The 19,989-nt window shown below is 50.5% G+C and overlaps 1 protein-coding gene across 1 annotated transcript in view; it reads left to right on the top strand.

Moving 5' to 3' along the window:
• The window catches only part of GRAP2 (GRB2 related adaptor protein 2), a 17,775-nt gene extending 10,397 nt beyond the window's left edge, over window positions 1-7,378 (top strand). Inside the window, exons 3-6 of the mRNA XM_065887760.1 lie at window positions 3,149-3,317; window positions 5,162-5,353; window positions 6,478-6,600; window positions 7,199-7,378. Coding sequence (XP_065743832.1) covers window positions 3,149-3,317; window positions 5,162-5,353; window positions 6,478-6,600; window positions 7,199-7,378 — 664 coding nt within the window. The remainder of the gene's footprint in view (window positions 1-3,148; window positions 3,318-5,161; window positions 5,354-6,477; window positions 6,601-7,198) is intronic.
• The last annotated feature ends 12,611 nt before the right edge of the window (window positions 7,379-19,989 follow it).

Genomic DNA, 19,989 nt, shown 5'->3' with positions numbered 1-19,989 from the left:
AGAAAAGTCTCGTTAATGTTCAGCACCCCCGGGAGGAAGTGACTCATTTTAACACGACACAGCCCCACACGCAGAAGCCCCAAGTCTGAACTCACAGCATGTGGTCAGCGTGTTGGGGATCTCAAGTCACACATCAGACTTGATGACCACATGTGAAAGTGCAAGAATTATGGTGATAGCAGTACAGGGGTTGGCGTGACAACCTGTACAGGGAAACCTCGCTGTCGAGTTACCTGACCAGAAGTGCTGTCTGGATTCCGCGATACAGTCTGAAAGGCATGCAGCTTTAAGTTCATAAATCCAATCTCGGGTAATAAACGGAGGCCACTTTACGATTTAGAAAGAAAGTGTCCTGCAAGGAATAAGTAGGAAGGACTTAAAAATAATGGGTCAACCATTTGTATGCATTTGTGCCCCCAGCGTGCTCAAGAATAGCTTGGTCTCCTAAGCATTGCCCTTGCAGGCTGACTTAAACTCTTCATTTCCCTTAACTAAAGCTTCCTTTTTCACATCTTGGGCGATGGTAAATTTTAGCTCAGGCCAATATTGATATATCACAAATTCTAAACTTGTTAGGTCTTAATTAATGAGATTTTGCTCTATTAATAAATCTTGCAGGTCAAGCCTATTTCTTAAGGGCCACAATTCGAGGCCAGACCAAGCAAATTGTCCGACTGAAAGGCATTTCTCCGCGCCTTTGGTCTGCGTGATGTTGCCGAGTCTGGCTTTTTCAGTGAGGAATTAGGGTTTCTAGTTCCTCGATTAAATTGAATTCTACAAAAAACCATCAGCCTTGACGTCTGCTACCGTCTTCCCCTGCCGCTGAGGCCGTGCATCTTCTCATGATGGTGATTATTACTGTAATCGGTATTGCCTCTTCTGCAGAAATGTAGTATAATGTATTCCAAAGCAGAATCATTTTTATTTATTTATATGTCTGCTTTCTGTCATGGGCACGGATAATTAAGAGCTAATTGTAGTTCTATCACTTAGCATTTTTTAGGGGGTCTGAAATACTAGACTTTAGAGTCTGGAGCCCTGAATTACACCCTTTCTCTGCCCCTCTCAGAACTCGAGACAGTGGTCCAGCCACTCTCTCTCCAGCACCCAGATGACCCACTACAGCCCTGACATCCATCTTCTCAGCACGTGGGGGTGAAAGGGTTAATGTTTCTCATTCTGAGTTCTTTGACTAAGAGGTGGTGGATGAATAATTGTTTCACAAGAATATTTCCTCCTCCTCACCCCGATGTGGGGAGTGACGGCTGTGCGTTGAGCCACGTGGTGTGGCCCTGAAGAAAGCACATGTGAGTGACCACAGCCGAAAGGGGAAGAGCAAGCAATGATTGCCAAAGTGTTGGCTATGACCCCCCCAAGGTGGCTAAGCAGAGGTCACTGCATGGGTTCACCTGGCTATGAGCAGAGACCCACACAAAAGATGAGAAGGAAGATCAGAATGCCTGTCTCCTGGCTTCCCTGGTGGCGCAGTGGTTAAGAATCTGCCTGCCAATGCAGGGGACACGGGTTCGAGCCCTGGTCCGGGAGGATCCCACATACCGCAGAGCAACAAAGCCCGTGAGCCACGACTACTGAGCCTGTGCTCTAGAGCCCGCGTGCCACAACTACTGAAGCCTGCACGCTTAGAACCGTGCTCTGCAACAAGAGAAGCCATGGCAATGAATGAGAAGCCCACACATCGCAACGAAGAGTAGCCCCCGCTCGCTGCAACTAGAGAAAGTCTGCACTCAGCAACAAAAACCCAATGCAGCCAAGAATAAATAAATAAATTAATTAAATAAGTAAATTAAAAAAAAAAGAATTCCTGTCCCCTCTGAACACAGACCACGAAATCCATCCCTAAGAACGAGGTATCTTTACTCTTCAACATGCTTTAAGTTTGTGACCTTTCTTCTGCCGTCAGGCAACTGGTATCATTAACGCCAGTTTATTTTTAGACATAAATGTGTATCCATCTGACAAAAAAAAAAAAACTTGACATCCCAACAAGAATGACTTGGTGATGGAAAAAGGCTGGAGCTATTAGTAAAGGCCCAGTCCCCTCTTTCCAATGAATAAAATCCAATTTCTCATCCCTGGTACAAGCATGCTCCATCACTTGTGAGTCCAGCTGGTGTCAAAGGTGCTGATCTAAAAGAAGTTAGCATGAAAAAAAAATGATAATAAAAACCAAAAGAAGTTAGCACGTGTGCATGGTGTGACAGGCCCAGCTCATTAGACTGGAATCAGAGACCCCGGGTCCTTGTCTCAGCTCTGCCACTCACTCACAGTGACCTTGACAAGGCCCCTCCACCTCTTTGAGGCTCAGCACATTCTTTCCCAAAAGCTCAAAATACTTTGTAACCGGGGCTTCCCTGGTGGCGCAGTGGTTGAGAGTCCGCCTGCCGATGCAGGGGACGCGGGTTCATGCCCCGGTCTGGGAGGAGCCCACATGCCGCGGAGCGGCTGGGCCCGTGAGCCATGGCCGCTGAGCCTGCGCGTCCGGAGCCTGTCCTCCGCAACGGGAGAGGCCACAGCGGTGAGAGGCCCGCGTAACGCATAAAAAAAAAAAAAAAAAAAAAATACTTTGTAACCTTATTTATGCAAAACAAGACCAAGAGATACCCATTATGTAGAGAACAAAGTGTGGCAGATTTCTCAGGGTAGTTTATGGGCTTAAAGGAGCTGGTTCAAACTATTTTCTGTTAACAGACAGGTAACGAGGGCTTGAAAAACTCCTCTCCTCTGAATCTTGGCAGAGTCCTTAGCCTGGTAAGTTCTTAGGTGTTGCCATGTTTCAAATAAACATTGTAGAAAAAAGTCCTTGACCTTGTAGTCTTTAAAGCACTGGGAACATTTTTTTCTTATAAAAAGTCAGTTCCAGTGTCAGAGGAAAGATTACCTTCTCCTCATGTTAAAAAGAAAAAAAAAAAAAAATCCCCTCTAGCTCAGCCTGTGTCCAGAGCCGTCCCTCCCACAGATCTCCCCCTGGAGTTTGCCTGGGCCAGCCCACCTGCCCAGGAATGGGCCAACCACCCATACCTCTGCTCCCTGCCCAAACAGAACTCCAGCATCCCTGGATACAGTCAGCCCTGGAGGCAAGGACATGGTCACCATGTAATAGACAATTTGGATTTGCCTTGATCCCTAGGCATGAGGGCGATGTTCAGCACTTCAAAGTCATGAAAGACAACAAGGGTAATTACTTCCTGTGGACAGAGAAGTTTCCATCCCTCAACAAGCTGGTGGACTACTACAGGACGACTTCCATCTCCAAACAGAAGCAGATCTTTCTGAGGGATAGGACCCGGGAGGAACAGGTATGCTGCAGGTCCCCATTGGCCCCAGTCCAGAGATTCTGGGCAGCTCGGGTCCTACACGAACCACCAAGACCATGCATCTGATGGGCAAGTCCCTGCGTATTCTGAAAGGCAGAGATCTCAGTTTAAATCCTAGCTTAGCACTTCCTAGGTATGTGACTTTGGAAAGTTCTCTAATCCTCAGTTTCCTCGTCCATTAAAATTGAGATAATAGTGACAGCTACCTCATCGGATGGTGTGAAGGTTAGAGAAGATCATGTATCCCCATTCCTTGCATCATTCCTCATCACGCCACAGGCACTCGGTACACATGGGCTCTTATTACGCTCTTATTTTGTTATTCACAGATGTTACTATGTCACAGTTTCCAGCCTAGCTCAGGAGCCGCCCAAGGATGAAGGTGCGGGGAGGATGGGGGGGCACTCTACATGGGGATATTAGAGCCTAGAGTCCATGACTAATGCAGCAGGTAGAGCTTTGTGGCCAGATTTGGAGATGGGGGAGGGTAGAAGCAGGGGGCATTGGAGGAGAAAACTGGAGGTGGCATTCTTGCTCTTGGAACAGTTTGGGATATGAAGTATTGTTTTAAAGAAGATGCATCCGACAGACCTGGCTTTCTTTAAAACCTGATTTCGTTGCAAGAGAAGAAAACTTTCTGAGTATCGGTTTTTCTCATCCATAGAATGGAGAGACTATAATGCCTCCCTCATTGGGCTGTTGTGAGGATAAATGAGACATCATTACAGGCCTTGCCATTACAGGGTCTGGTCCATAGTCGGCACTAAGGAAATGTTAACTAGCCTCCATAAGTAAATTCACACACACACAATCTATGCAATGTGTTTCAAAGGAAATAACATGGTTATAGGAGATGGGTATTACAGGAACAAGCATTGACTAGAAGAGTTGAAATCCCAGCGACAGGTTATTTGAAAAGACATTGAGACTTTCAAAGCAACATGTGCTTCAGGGAAGTAAAGAAAACCATCCCTTGCAAGTAATGGGTTGATTTTAAGCCTGAGAAGTTACAATCAAAGGAGGAAAGAGTGTTCCCAAATGCACAGAGAAATTTAGAAAGATAAGCAAAGGTTAAACCCCCACCTTGTAAGTTCTTTTAACCAGGAAATGGACAGAGGTATTCATTTATTAGGATGTGCACACACAGGTGAAAGAGGAAATATAAAAATGCATTAAACTGGATTTAATGAGTTCATTTTGCAAAGCGCTTAGCGCAGTGCCTGGCATATACTAAGCCGAGGGCCCTGTGTAATTGTTTGTTAGATAAAAATAACAAGGAATTGTCTCTGAGTCACGAGGTTGTGGTAGCATTCAGGAGAAAGATCTTGTTTCTTCCCAACGTGCCCAGCAGCAGGCCTGGTTTCCATGGTGCTGCAAGAGCGTTGCTGTTTGGGTCTCCATCACCAGGCTATAAGTGACAGTTCAAAATCATGCAAAGTCAATAGCAGAGCTTATCTGGAGGGTAGGATGTCCAGCAGTGGGGCAACATGTGATAAGGAGGGGTGGCACTGTGTCGGTAAAATGGAACATTTAAGCTTGATTACACAGAGAAAAACAAGCCCGCTAGGAAGGGGCTAGTTGGGTACCACGCAGAAAGTCTGTGAACTGGAGACCCAAACTCCCCAAACTGGGAGAATCTGAGAATGCAGCGGTCGCTTTGAAAACGTAATGGTCTGAACCATCGATTCTCCTTAAGCTGCCCTCACCCCATCAGCTGTTTCTTGGAGCTGTCATGAGCTAAGTCTGGGAACAGCTGCCAGAAGAGTGGGGTAGGACCAGGAGATGCGTGAGGAGGATGGATCCGCATCATCTCTGTTCTCTCCCAGGGTCAGCGGGGTAACAGCCTGGACCGGAGGTCCCAGGGAGGCCTACCCCTGAGTGGGACTGTGGGAGAAGAAATCCGGCCTTCGATGAACCGGAAGCTGTCGGATCACCCCCCGCCCCCTCCCTCGCAGTATCCCCCCGCACCACCGCCACCACAGCAGCGGTACCTGCAGCAGCAGCCGCCTCTTCATCAGGTACCTGGAAAGAATGACGTGAGGCACAGTGAGATGGGGAGAAGGACCTGCTCTCCCCACCAGGCTTCAGTCACCTTGTCCCCACTGCCACTTAGTGTATGAAAACTCCCCACGGTGCTGGAAACAACCAAAGCAAATAAATGCTGGGGACCTGTTTTGGGTCCAGGACTGTCGGCTGGGGAGGAACGTCCCAGGCCAGGCCAGGCCCCACCAGCTCTCACTGGGCCCATATAGAAGATCCTGGGCCCCCAGATGGCAGAAATATGGAAACCGCTCTCGGGGGAAAAAGTCTCTGTGAATTAAATGGCTCCCTGGTTGAAAACACACACACACACTCTCTCTCTTACCCTGAGGACTCAGTGAACAATTGTTTCATTTTCCTATCAGCACAATTACAAATCTTTTCATGCCCTTTAACCCATCTGGCTGTCAAGATCTACAAGAAAAACGGATTAACACCAGAAATGGATCCTTGCTTATTTATTTATTTATCCCCCGCCTTGTTCCAGATAGGATTTTACGTGGCTTGCCCAGAGTGACAATACAGCCAGACAGCATCATCCCTGAATTCCGCAGCAGGGCACACAAAGTCCTTTGTGAGCTGCCCCTACCTGTCTCCCCAGCACCATCCCCTGCTCCCGCGCCATGTGAACATGCATTCTGGCAACACTGCACTACCTTTAGTTACCAGAATTTTTCACTGCGTTTTCTCTCATGCTTTTGAGGCTTTTTATATGCTGTCCCCTCTGCCTGAAATGCCCTTTCTTAGTCAGTTCTACTCCTCTTTAAGCTGGAGTTCAAGCATCATCTGCTCCCTGATCACCCAGGCCAACTTATACACTCTTCTCTATGCTCACCCATCACTTAAATGTGTATGGTTCCCCCTCTAAACCGATGTTCCATGAAGATAGGGGCCTCCTCTTTCCAGCTACATATCCTCATGCTTAAGACAGTACTAGACACATGGTAGGTGCCAGATAAATATTCCTTGGTTGAATGAATGAAATCTGGCATCATCTTTCTGCACTGGCTGTGTCCGTGTCATCAGAGCAAGGTGCTGGGGGAGCCTGTGAGGGATGCTTCCGGCGATGTGGTGATGGCTGTTCTGTCACATCTGTTTCTAGGAACGCCGTGGAAGCAGCCTGGACATAAACGATGGGCACTGTGGCATGGGCAACAGCAGCGAAATGAATGCCGCCCTCATGCAAAGGAGACACACAGACCCCGCGCAACTCCAAGCAGCCGGGGTATGTGAACTTCCCTCTCTGGGCTCAGTGGAGGAGGCCAAGGGGCCAAGTAGAGAAACGGTTGGTCCTCCACGAGAGACCGGGAGAGACCAGTCTCTCTCCACGAGAGACTGTGTGTCAAACTGCACACAGAGGTGGTGGGAACCCAGCGAGTGATGGTGGGGCAGGAGCTCCCCGTAGAGCTGATCCCAGCCTGCTGTTATCAGTTTGGCTGTCGGGCCTTGCCCGATCCTCATATTTCCTGACTGCAATTCTAGCAGAGACAGATCCATTGCGCTGGCATCGAGGGCTGTTAGTCTGGGCACACTGCGTTCTGTTTGTCAGTCGAAGAAAATAAAAAGAACACCTATTCATGTAGAGAGAGTAGTTCTCAAGGATCCTCTTGGAGCCTTGGAGAATAACATCTCAGTTGCTCAGAGCTGTGCATCCGGGTCTGCTTTCAGTTGCAGTGGGGTTTGAAATGTCTCTGGAGAGCCATCCGTCAGCCTTCAGGGCAGGCAGCTCACAGAGAGCAGATCCTCTTCCGTGTGCCCGTGGCTCAGAAAGCAGCTCGGCCGGCCCCAGCTCAGCAGGACCTCTCTGTGTTTTCCCCCAGCAGCGAGTGCGGTGGGCCCGGGCGCTGTACGACTTTGAGGCTCTCGAAGATGATGAGCTGGGATTCCACTGCGGAGAGGTGATTGAGGTTCTGGACAGCTCCAACCCATCCTGGTGGACTGGCCGCCTGCACAACAAGCTGGGCCTCTTCCCTGCCAACTACGTGGCACCCATGATCCGGTGAGGCCCTTCTGGAGGGGTCGGAAGCCTTTGTCTGAAGCTGCCTGCAAGTGATGGAACAAGGAAGAAAATCTGGAACTACACATACATATATATGTGTGTGTATATATACATATGCACACACATATATATGCCTATGTATCCACACATTTATAATAGTAATTTATTGGCAAGTTAGTTGGTTACTTAGTTGATATGAAAGGAGCTCAGGTGGACAATTCTATTCATACTTATCTTTCTGCTCCCCTCAGCGGGTGTGCAGAAGGCAGTGGGGGCGCTGGGAAGTGGGAGGCAGGGAAATGACACCGACATGCCTCCTGCCCTGAAGCCGGCACCGCTCCCTCCTCGTCTTGGGAATTCTGACTGAGAGGACCTAAGCGGGATCCACACCTGGTGTTGGACGCAGAAAAGCAGGGTGGGGTTGGACTTGGTGGGGCATGTCCTCCTTTACCTGCATGTCCGGCTCCCCGCCCCCTCCGAGGGTGTGCGGGGCTGCTGCCCCCCTCTCCCCGCGGGGTGGGCACTGCTGGGTGGAGGACGAAGGCGTCACTCTGAGCTGGGAGCGGGAGGGGATGGGAGGGGAGGGCTGGAGCAGGGGGTGTCCCAGGGCCTGGGCAAGACTAGTCCCCTGGCGGATGTTCACCTGAGACCTTCCTCTCCCTCAAGCGAACGTTCCCCAACGAATTCTCTTCCCTGTGGCTGCGGTGGAGAAATGGAGGCCCTGTGAGAACCAAGCACTGGGAAACGGAGCGGTTTTTCACAAATCCCCCACTGGCTTACTTGAGTGTAACATCTGTTTCCCCAGCAACCAAGAAAGCAGCATCCTAGACTCTGTAAAGCGCCCGTAGAAGCCCCGGCTGAGAATGGCAGATTTCAGAGCCACTGTTTTATGGTTACAGGGGTGTCTCTTCAGGGCTCTATTTGTTTTCCCTCTTGGTTTCCTGTGTTTTGAAGGTGCTTTGCCCGGCAACACAGAGAGAAGCCCACTCCTCAAGAGCACTGCTTAGCGACTGGTTGATTGACTGATTGGCCATGACCCTGGGTGGCAGCTGGCTTGGAGAGAGCTTCCTGTTCCCTCCGACTGTTGGGCCACCGCTGGCGCCTCCCCGCCCCACAAGCTGCACCTGGGAAGGAACCCCACGGCCACTGTCTCTCCTTCACCTCAAAATAGACTCGTGTCTCCCAGGGCTCAGTCTGGGTGCGTGAAGCGCAGATCAGCCTGGCTGGGGAGCAGGGACACTGGAGAAGGAAGCTCAGTGTCGTAGGGGAGCCAGAATAAACGTGTCCGCCCAGAGGGCGTCTAGGAGGGGTGGTGGGCACGTATACGGAGACCAGAAGGAAAGGGCTCAGGCGGAAGTGCTGGTGAAGGAGCTCCGGGGTGGGTGGGGACCTGTTGCTTCCTCTTCTTCCCAGCCTTTCCTGCTCTGAGGAGGGACCGGGCAGCCATCACCCAAGGTGACGTAGGAAGAAAGGGTTTCTGACTCAGAAGTAACTGTCAGTGTAACGTAGGCTATGGCCTGTTGACTCTGAAATCTGCCATTCTCTGATCCCCATGTCGCCTTTAGAGAAAAAGAGAAAAAGAAAAGACTCTGTGGTGGGTCTTGGGAGGGAAGAGAAAATAGCCTGAGAGGCAGGGGGAGTCCAGCGAGTGAGGAGGGGTCTCTGGAAGTGAAAACGCAGGAGGTAGAAGGGAACGGAGACATTTCAAAAGATCCAGGAGCAGCGTGAGAAGCCGAAGGGAGGAAGAGGGACAGGAGGTGAAGTGGAACAGGTGAGGAAGACACTGGAGTGACAAGTTGGGGGCAGATGAGGCACGGGCAGGAGGGACAGAGGCTGGTGGGCAGGACGAACCTGGACAGAGGAGACACTGCAGGAACCAAGGCAAAAGAACAAAGGCCAAGGAGCCCGGATAAGCTGTTTCGGTGCTGGGTGATGTGAACAGGTTACAGTAAATAAAAGCCAAAGCAATGTTTGATTTTACAGTATTTACAAACCATATGCTTTCAGCGGTCCACGAACTTGGTCCATTTGTCTGATTCTGTGGGAGGACCAGCCCCAGGGAAGACAGAGGGAAACGACTGGGCTCTGGCCTGGGTTTTGTGCCTTGAAACACTCCTCAAGAAAGCAGTAATAAAACAAGTGCCTTTGTTTTGCTGGGCTGGGTCTGGTGTCTGTGTCACACGCCTCTCTGGCGGAGGGTGGGGGTCGCTGGCCTGGAGAAGCTGACCACGCAGTGTGGGCAAAGCTCTCAGAGCCCCTGGATCTGGACTTTCTGTTCCACCAGAGCTTTTAATTGAGGTGCTCAAACAGCCTCGTCCCTGCTCATCTTGAGGCTCAATCCAGAAGGAATTGAGAGTCATCCTAACCACCCGCGGAAAACAAGGGCCCTCGGGGACCAGACTAAGAGGACAGGGACCGTGCTGTCCACACTGTCGGGGGAGGGGAGGCTGACCCTCCTTGGCCTCTGGTGCTGCCCAGGGGAAGTTGCCCTCCACCCAAGGGGATTTCAGCACCAGGGGCAGGTCCCCCCAGGGCCTCTCACCAACCACACAACCAGGAAACAACACATTGTCTCTGAATTCGGTTGAATGATTCACTCTGCATGACTTGGGGGCCACCTGGAACTTCCAGAGAAAATCTGGTTCCTGTTGGACCATTTCGGTCTCCCTAACCGCTTGCTGAGGCTTGCAGCGTTTCAAATATCTTGTACCTGCCACTGCCCACCCACTTTGAGATGGCCCTAGGGTGACCTGAGGCAGTGCTTTTCTCAAAATGAACCTGCCTATGAATTGCCTGGGGAGTGTGTTCAAATGCGGAGTCTGGCTCAGTCCTGCAAGTCTGTCAAGCTCTGAGGCGATGTTGCTGGGTCCACAGACCACACTTGAGCAGCAAGGGCAAAGAACTTGGCAGTGAGCTAACTGTCTACGAAAATCTAATTGAATCTCTCTTCTAGGGATATTTAGGCGTTTTTCTCTGTTGCTAACAAGTAAGTCACTTTGGCCGTGGGATAGACAGGCATGATTCAGAGCTGTCATAACATCATTTGCGTCTGGCAGCCCAGACTTCTTATTTTAGCATCTTCCTCTCCATCTCAAATCAAGAAACTTTAGGGCAAGAGGCATTTGGATGAAATACAGACAGGGATTTCCTAACAGTAATTATTGTAAACACGAGCAGAGGTTACAGAAGTGGTGAAAGCTTTCTCAGGAAATCCTTAAACTCCCATCAGCTGTGATCCTGCTTGGAGGCTATCCGGGGGGATAGCCCTGTGACGTCATCAGATCTCGAGTAACTTAAAACAAAACAGGCCACGTGTGGGACAGACTGGCGTGGTCAAAATATTTGCTGTTTGCTTTGTCTAAAGTTGGCCTGTCTATACCAAGGCAAGAACCTAAGAAAAACCGGTCATCTCAATTCTTCTCTTAAATACTCCTTAGACTCCTCTATTTCTTTCTGTAACCACAGCCATGCCACCATCATCTCTCCCTTAGGCAGCTGAATTCACCTCCACCCTTTTCTCCCTGCACGCCCTCTTGTCCCCAATTCATTCTCCACACATTCTCCAATGTGAATCTGAAGGCACCACTCCCCTGCCCACTGCACTTAGGTTTAAATCCAAAGTCCTAATGTGGCCCTGTGAGGTGTGGCCCCTCCCTCCCTCCCCAGCCTCCTCTGGTTCCTCTCTCCTCCTTGCTTTCATGCCCCTGACCCACTGGCCTTCTTTCAGTCTCCAGATGACAAAGGATTTGTCCCCATAACTTTCACACCTGCTGTTCCCTCTACCTGGAATGCACATCCCTGCTCTTCACCTGGCTCACTCCTATACATCTCCAGGTCTTGGTTTAAATATCACTTTCTCAGATTGTCCTTTCCTGATCTCTAATCTAAAACAATCCTTCCCAGGATTTCCCTGGTGGTCCAGTGGTTAGGACTCTGTGCTTTCACTGCCGAGGGCCTGGGTTCAATCCCTGGTCGGGGAACTAAGATCCCCCAAACCACGTGCTGCAGCCAAAAAATAATAATATTAATCCTTCCCGTTAGACTATCTCGTGGTTCCCAGTACTTTTCCTGAATAGCACATATACAGATGATGGTGCCAGACTGATTACTATGACTATTAGATGGTAAGCCCCCTGGTGACAGCATTGTCTCTGTTTTGTAAACCATTGGACACCCAGCATCTAGCACGATTCATGGCACACCCAGGTTTGATAAATATTTGTTTAATGAATGAACAAGTGAGAACTGCCTCATCTTACTTATCATTCATTCTGTAACCCAAATGTCCCAGGCCTTACAGACCCATAGGTACAAACAAGGTGATATTAACATTGATGCCCAAGTTATAGCAGCTCTTAGCCATCTGCCCTCAAAATCTCCAGTTACTTCTGGAAGCCCAAGAGACAAAGGCTGGTGTCTCTCATGTGTTTAAGCACCAGTCTGCTTGTGTCTCCTTCTCTGGCCATGTTCGATTGCCCAGGACACCCTCTGCTGACAGCGTCTCCCCTGATGCTGCCGCGGCACTGCGCATTGCATCTGTCTGCTGGTGAAATGGGCCAATCCTTCAGGAAACCGAATCTGCTCCACAGTCCTTGTGGCAAGCGGTGTGGGGGGAGAAGAGCCTGTGCCCAACTCTGAGTAGCTCTTGTCCCTGGGCCCCAGAGAGGCACTGCTTGGGTCCAGGGTCCCTCACAGCTTGTTCCCTTCTCACCGGAGCCCTCTCTGCATCAGACGGGATAGGGATGCCACCTGCCCCGTCATCTCTCTTTTCTGTCTCTCTCCCTATTGCCCCTTTTTCTTTCAGCTGAAAAGAATGCCCCTGTACCTCTTCAATTGTGCAATAGGGTCCCAGGGGATGTGCACCCAAGTTGTACAGTCTGGGCTTGGTTATAATTCATTCATTAAATCAAAAAATACTTACAAAGCACGCCTAGGGGCCACACACAGTCAGCCATTGGGCCCTTTCCATCTGTCGATGCTGCCCTGTCTCTGCAGCTGTGCCACAGTCATTGTCTCATTTAAAACTTCCCTCTCTTCCCTCCCAGGTGATTGCCATGGTCTCAGAACTGGCCTCCCTGCCTCCTGGCTGGTCCCCTCGATCCAGACTGCCAAAGAGAGCTTATTAATATGCAAAGCTGATGACATCAGGCTTCTATTAAAGCCTTCAGGGCCTCCCCATGGCTTTCAGGCTAGAGTTTAACCTCCTTAGCTTCACACTAAAGACATTTTGTGATTTGACTGCTGCCTGTTTGTTCAGCCGAAATTTCCATCTCTCCCCAGAAGGAGTCACGTTGTCTCAGACCTCTGAGTCTTCCCACCCTGTTCCTTCTGCCTGGAGTGTCTTTCTCCCAGTTTTTGGTCTAGACCAGTGCTGTCCAATAGGACTTTCTGCAATGATGATGGAAAAGTCTCTGTTTGCTGTGTCCAATGTGGTGGCCTCTGGCCACACGTGCAGTGTGTCTAGTGCAAGTGAGTTACACAGCCAGAAGTGGCTCCCTTATTGGGCAGTATAGATCCAGACAACTGCTAATCCCTTTACAGTACTTAGCTCAGGGCTCCAGTTCTGTGCCGGGAAGCCACGCCAAATTCATGGCTGATGTAGATGCCCCTCCTCCATGTCCTGTAGCATCCTTGTTCTGTTTCTATGCCCATACTCAGAACTTCTCTATAGTCAGTGATGCATCAACCTGCCTGCCCCACTGGACTGAACATTTCTGAGGGCAAGGGCAAACAGTTCACCCAATGAATGGTTGATACATGAATGCATAAGTGCACTGGTAAAGGTTTAACTAGCTCAGAGGAAAAGCCCTGATTTGCTGTATTTGCCAATTCTGTGATGTAAGTATTCCTATTATGTGTCCAGAGAATAAGACAAGGCACAGAAAGAGAGAAAATATTTGCAAAAGTCATATCTGATAGATCTGTTATTTAAGACTGTTATCCAAAATAAACAAAGAATTCTTAAAATCCAACAGTAAGAAAATGAACAACCCAATTCAAAAATGGGCAAAAGACTTGAACAGACACCTCACTGAAGAAGATAATGAGATCACAAGCAAGTAAATGAACAGATGGTCAACATCATATATCATTAGGGAAATGCAAATTAAAACAATGAGATACCACTACACACCTCTTAGAACATCCAAGATCCTAAACACCGACAGCACCAAATACTGGCAAGGATGTGGAGCCACAGGGACTCTCACTCACAGCTGGTGGAAATGACATCAAATGGTGCAGCCACTTTGTAAGACAGCTTGGCAGTTCCTCACAAAACTAAACCTCGTCTTAACACATGATCCAGCAGTCATGCTCCTTGGCATTTACCCAAAGGGCTGAATACTTACGTCCACACAAAAACCTGCACGTGAATGTTTACGGCAACTTTACTCATCATTGCCAACACTTGAAAGCAACCAAGATGTGCTTCAGTAAGTGAATGGATAAATAAACTGCGGGACACCCAGACAATGAGATATTATTCAGCGCTAAAAATAAATGAGCTATCAAGCCATGAAAAGACATGAAGGAAACTTAAACGCGTATTACTAAATGAAAGAAACCAACCTGAAAAGGCTACACTGTATGATTCCAACTATATGACATTCCAGAAAAGGCAAAACTATAGAGACAGTGAAAAGATGAAAGGTTACCAAGGGTGACTGGGGAGAAGAATAGGTGAAACAGGGGATTTTTAGAGCTTCACAGTGAAACTAATCTCTGTGATTTTATAATGGTGGCTACATGTCATTATACGTTTGTCAAAACCCACAACAAGAGTGAACCCTGACATAAACTATGGACTTTGGGTGATAGTGATGTATCAATATAGGTTCATCAGCTGGGACAAATGGACCACTGTGGTGGGGGTCACTGAAAATGGGGGAGGCTATGCATGTGTTGGGGTGGGGAGGATAAGAAAAATCTCTATCTTCTGCTCTAAAATCTACTCTTTAAACTGCTCAGAAATCAAGTCTATTTTTAAAAAACCCCACCATGGCTGACTTCAAGCTACCAACATGACATCACTGAACTCAGAGAGGGGAAGAGATGTGCAGGACTGGCTCTCACAAATCCAATCCAGTGGTGGTAGGAGCCTGCTCCGGCACACCACTGCATGCATAAAGGAAAGAATGAGTGAAGTGTGCTAGACGCTGGAAATATAAGAGATGCCTTCAGACTCTAAGAAGAAGCTTATTCAGACCTGCAAGAAGCTGGGCATGCAGCTGCAGGTCTGATTTCAGTTCTAAACCATCAGATAAAGGACTGAGGTGTCATGTCTTTGACTTATTCAGGAAGAGAGACTTTTGTTTCCTTTGGGTCCTTTACCTTCAATACCAAGCCTTGTCCAGGCAACTACTGAGCGCCCAGCTCGGATTAGAAGAAAGAGGGTGAGTCTGAGGCTAGGAAGCAAGGGTATCAGTTAGAAGGGTTCGCCTGCAAGAACATGGAATCCTGGGCTTCCCTGGTGGCACAGTGGTTGAGAGTCCGCCTGCCAATGCAGGGGACACGGGTTCATGCCCCGATCCGGGAGGATCCTACATGCCTCGGAGCGGCTGGGCCCATGAGCCGTGGCCGCTGAGCCTGTGCATCCGGAGCCTGTGCTCCGCAACGGGAGAGGCCACAACAGTGACAGGCCCGCGTACCGCAAAAAAAAAAAAAAGAACATGGAATCCTGACCGCAAGTATCCTAAACAACCAGGGATTTGTGATGTCCCACATAAGATGTCCAGAAGAAGGGCAGTTCCTGGCTTGCTGAATTCAGTGGTCAACGATGCCATCCTCAGTGGTGTCTCTCCTCAGCGGCCATCGCAGTTCCAGGCATAACACGCAGGCTGACAACGTCCAGTGAAGAAGAGGCACATTCCCTCCCAATTTTAGTTAGTGAGAAAAACCTCTCCCAGAAGCCCTTCAGCAGCCATTCCTTCAGATCCCAGCAGCAATGACTAGATCACATGCCATACTTAAACCAACTGCTTGCAAGGGATGAGACCACCATGACTGGCTTAGGCCAATTAGTGGGACCCTACAGGAGGCAGCACCTGGGAACCCAGGCAGGACTCTGCCCGCGTGGAAGAAGCAGGTAGGGGTAGGGTGGCAGTGGGCAGTGGCTGTCAAGACCCAATCTACAGGGAATATTAGAAGAAGATTCACCTATTTTATGACCAGACCATTCCATAAGAATTCTTGAGATATTAAGGAACAAGAAGGCAGTGGAGGGAACACAGCTCCCCGGATTCCCTCTCAGGTTGAAATACCTACATGGACACAGCCCTCCTCTATGGATTCCCACGTGCAGATTAAGCCAACACGTCAATGGGGACAGGTTCCACGCTGTTCAAAGAAACCAGAACTGTGCATAGTAAGGCCCTGCGTCTGCTGTGGGGACAGAGGCCCCAGCCAGCCCAGGTCTGAGCCATACTCCCAGCAACTCTCTGGTCCCGGTGTGAGACTCCCCCTTGCAGGTGCTTCCAGGTATGGCTTTTGGCCACGGTCTGATGTGGGTGACCCCATTTTGACAGGTCTGAATTCCCCAGGGTGAGCAGCGCATGGTGCCTCACTCCAGCTCTGACCTGGTTATGGGGAGTTGCTAGGTAACTGCTATGCGGCCTCTGCTTCCCACGGCAAGTCCAGATGAGCTGGGGAGTGCAAAGGAAAGGGAGCCCTGGCCGGGGCTCTGCAGCCTGGACTCTGCCCTCACTCTCTCTGGACCACTGGACCTTGGGGAAGTCTATTCACCCCTCTGGGCCTCAATTTCCTTGTCAGTCAAATGAAGGAGAGGCTGGGTCTCTTTTCTCTCTAAACCGCTGACACATGCAGGCAGCATAAACTAAACAAACACTGATCATCAGATTCCTCTCAGGTAGGAATGACTCAACACGAATGCAGAAAAGGAATGGGTTGAGTTATTTGCATTTAAAATAAAATAGAGAAACTAGCAAACCTGTGTCTCCATTAAGACACATAAAAGTTACAGAGAATCTGGAACTTCCTTGGCAGTCCAGTGGTTAAGACTCCATGCTTCCACTGCAGGGGCCTCAGGTTGGATCCCTGGTCAGGGAACTAGGATCCCACATGCTGCACGGTGAGGCCAAAAATAATAATAATCATAAATTTTAAAATAAATAAAAGCAGAAGTTACAGAGAGGGCTTCCCTGGTGGCGCAGTGGTTAAGAATCCACCTGCCAATGCAGGGAACACGGGTTCTAGCCCTGGTCCAGGAAGACCCCACATGCCACGAAGCAGTTAAGCCCACGCACCACAACTACTGAGCCTGCGCCCTAGAGCCTGTGAGCCACAACTACTGAGCCCACGTGCCACAACTACTGAAGCCCGCGAGCCTAGAGCCCGTGCTCCACAACAAGAGAAGCCACAATGATAAGAACCCCGTGCACTGCAAAGAAGTATAGCCCCAGCTCACTGCTACTAGAGAAAGCCCGCACACAGCAACGAAGACCCAACACAGCCAAAAAATAAAAACAAATAAATTAATTAATTAAAAAAAAAAACTTACACGATGTTAAAAAAAAAAAAAAGAAGTTGCAGAGAATCTTCCTTCTGTTGGCAGAAATTTAGCTTCTGGAATCGATGTTCGTAAGTCCATGGGGCTCCCCGGGTCCTTTTCCAAACCCAGACTTCCTAAAGAAGTCCCCTTAGGGTCCGCAGCTTGCTAAAGCGTGCTGTCCTACCTGGGCTCTACTGGCCCTTCTTCTCCCGTTGCAGCCATGCCGCAGGCCCAGCCCTTCCCAGGTTGCTGGGGCCAGCCCTGACTCCTACAGTGTGGGCTCTGCACTAGCCTCTGGGGTCTGCTACTCGGTCCTGCCTTCATTCTGAGCCCCGGTCCCACCCGCTTCCCTGGTCCCTGCAACAAGCTCCCTGCCCAGGCCCACATGCTGGGACCTCTGCAGGACCCAGGTCCTCACCACCCCTGCCCCTTGTTCATGCCAAGCCCCCTCCCAGAATCCAGACTCCTTCTACTGAAGTTTCCTAACCCCACCGCCATCCTGCCTGTCTGCCCACCTGAATTTCCAAATACCGCAGGCTGCTTCACCCCTCAGCATTCCCGTGACCTTGTGCCGGGGCCCCTGGTGTGCCACCTGCATGTCACCGCCACCACCAACACGCAATGCCCGTTGTCACAGGTGGCCCCTGGGACCCCATCCTACCCCAAGCAGCTGATGTGTTTTCCCCTTCCTCCTAGACCCTGCCTTCCTGGTCCAGTTCTAAGTCGGCCACGCCCGATCCTTCCCTACTGCCATACACACACGGCGTAAAGGATCGTGTCTGAATGTGCCCCAGGATGCTGGAGTCAGATCAGGGAGCACTCTCCACCCCTCGACAGAGTTTTCCCCCGGTTGGGGGCAGAAGGAGGCATTAGTACCTTGTGCACAGGGAATGAGAACCACTGGGGTGGTCAGGGCAGGTGGCCTTTCAGCTGCCAGCTCTGCTCTGGGACACTCTAGACCCTCCCAGCCGGGCAGAGAAAGCCCCATCCTTGAGTCATGTAACCCAGTCCCACCTTCTTTCTAACACTCCTGTAGGCAATGTGGAAAAGCCGAGAAATCACAAGCTTTGAGTCAGACAGACCTGGGCCCCAGTCCAGACTCTGCCCATGACGAGTCCCGAGCCTGGACAACTCCCTTGACCTCTCTGAGCTATTCTAGAGAACTGGAGAGAGTAGCACGGAGTTGTCATGAGAAGTAAGCAGAATGATAGGAACTGCTTGGTGAGGGCCCAGCAAACGGTGGGCAGCCCCCCACCCCTGCCATCTTGGCAGAGATGGGCTTCCTCACGCCTCCACCCCACCCCAGACATGTTGCTGCAAAGGCCTCCTCTGCTTTGAAACTTACCTGCCCTGTATTCAGCCCCCTGGGGTGAGTCTCTCCTCCGCCCCTATCAAGCTGATAACTTGCTGATGTAGTAAATCAACGTTGGGGGAGCTCTAATCCCTGGGCCTCACCCACCCCCTTCCAGGTGACGGCTGCCCTGCCATAGTGACCCACCAGGGACAAAGTATGGAGGGTGTTGGCCAAATGAAGGAGTGATTCTTGAAGGGAGAATGCCAGGCCAGGCAGAGGTGTCCCGCAGCCACCATGACTTCCTCTGGCTGGTCTGCCTGCCCCCAGGCTCTCCGCTACCCAGACTGGGCACTTTCTCTACTGGAAAACCTTTCTCCTGCTATGCCTGGCTTGGGGTTCAGGCAGCCTCCCAGAGATTCGGGGGGAGGCGGAGGAGGGATGTCTGGGCTCCTCTGCCCTGAACCTTGCCCGGCACTTCCTTCTTTGGGGACTGTGCTCCTGCAGGTCCCCACTTGAATTTCCCCTTCCTTTCAATTTACCTCTGTGCACATCCTAGTCAGCCTGCACGGCCAGGGAAAATGCCACCTCCTTGACTGATTCCTTGATTCCACCCTCAGCCTGGAGTAACTCTCCCTCTGCAGAAAATTCTCCTGACACTTGCTCTCTGGCCTTGCCCTGGAGGGAGGTGTGCCCTCGAAACCTGTGCCCTGTGACTCTGGGGGTTCCAGTTCCCCAAAGACAGAGATGAGCAGATACTAAGCAAACAAATAATTCCAGCCCAGGTCCCTTGGTTGGGTCAGAGCTGTCATAAAATTTGTCTAAAAATATTTCAGACACAGCCCAGTTCCCAGCACTGCCAGCCACTGGGAAGAGGAGGTGCTTCCCAGCACCCTACCCACAGGGGTGAAGATCGCTCACGCTGCCCCGCATCTGCCCTGCGTCTACAGCCTACCAGGTGTGTTGCTCCAGGAACTCCCCACATCTGTGCTGCCGCCAAGAGGAAGTGAGAGGAGGCTCCGTCCCTCCCCGCGGCTTCCCTCCTAAAGCCTCCCAGCCTCAGAGCAGAGTTCTTCCTCTAACACCTAATGTCGTCCACCACGGGCTCTCTCTGCCTCTGGCCCATGCTGTGCCCTCTGCCAGGCACATCCATCTCGAGCACCATTTGCATCCCGCCATTTCCCAGCTCACGAGCCATCTGTGGCTCCCAACTGCCAACAGAGTTAAGTCCAAACTCACCTTGGAATTCAAAGATTCAAGAATTCAAAGATTCAGGACTTCCCTGGTGGTGTAGTGGTTAAAAATCCGCCTGCCAATGCAGGGGACACGGGTTCGAGCCCTGGTCCGGGAGGATCCCACATGGCACGGAGCAACTAAGCCCGTGCGCCACAACTACTGAGCCTGCACTCTAGAGCCCGTGCTCCGCAACAAGAGAAGCCACCGCAATGAGAAGCCCGTGCACCGCAAAGAAGAGTAGCCCCCGCTCACCACAACTAGAGAAAGCCCACTCGCAGCAACGAAGACCCAACGCAGCCAAATATAAATAAATAAAATAAATAAATTTTTAAAAAAAAGAATTCAAAGATTAAAAGATTCAAGAGGGCTTCCCTGGTGGCGCAGTGGTTGAGAGTCCGCCTGCCGATGCAGGGGACACAGGTTCGTGCCCCGGTCCGGGAAGATCCCACATGCCGCGGAGCGGCTGGGCCCGTGAGCCATGGCCGCTGAGCCTGCACGTCTGGAGCCTGTGCTCCGCAGTGGGAGAGGCCACAACAGTGAGAGGCCCGCGTACCGCAAAAAAAAAAAAAACAAAAAAAAA

Source organism: Phocoena phocoena, chromosome 11 (genome assembly GCF_963924675.1).
Source record: "Phocoena phocoena chromosome 11, mPhoPho1.1, whole genome shotgun sequence".
NCBI lineage: Eukaryota > Metazoa > Chordata > Mammalia > Artiodactyla > Phocoenidae > Phocoena > Phocoena phocoena.
This window is presented reverse-complemented; position numbering and strand designations above follow the sequence as displayed.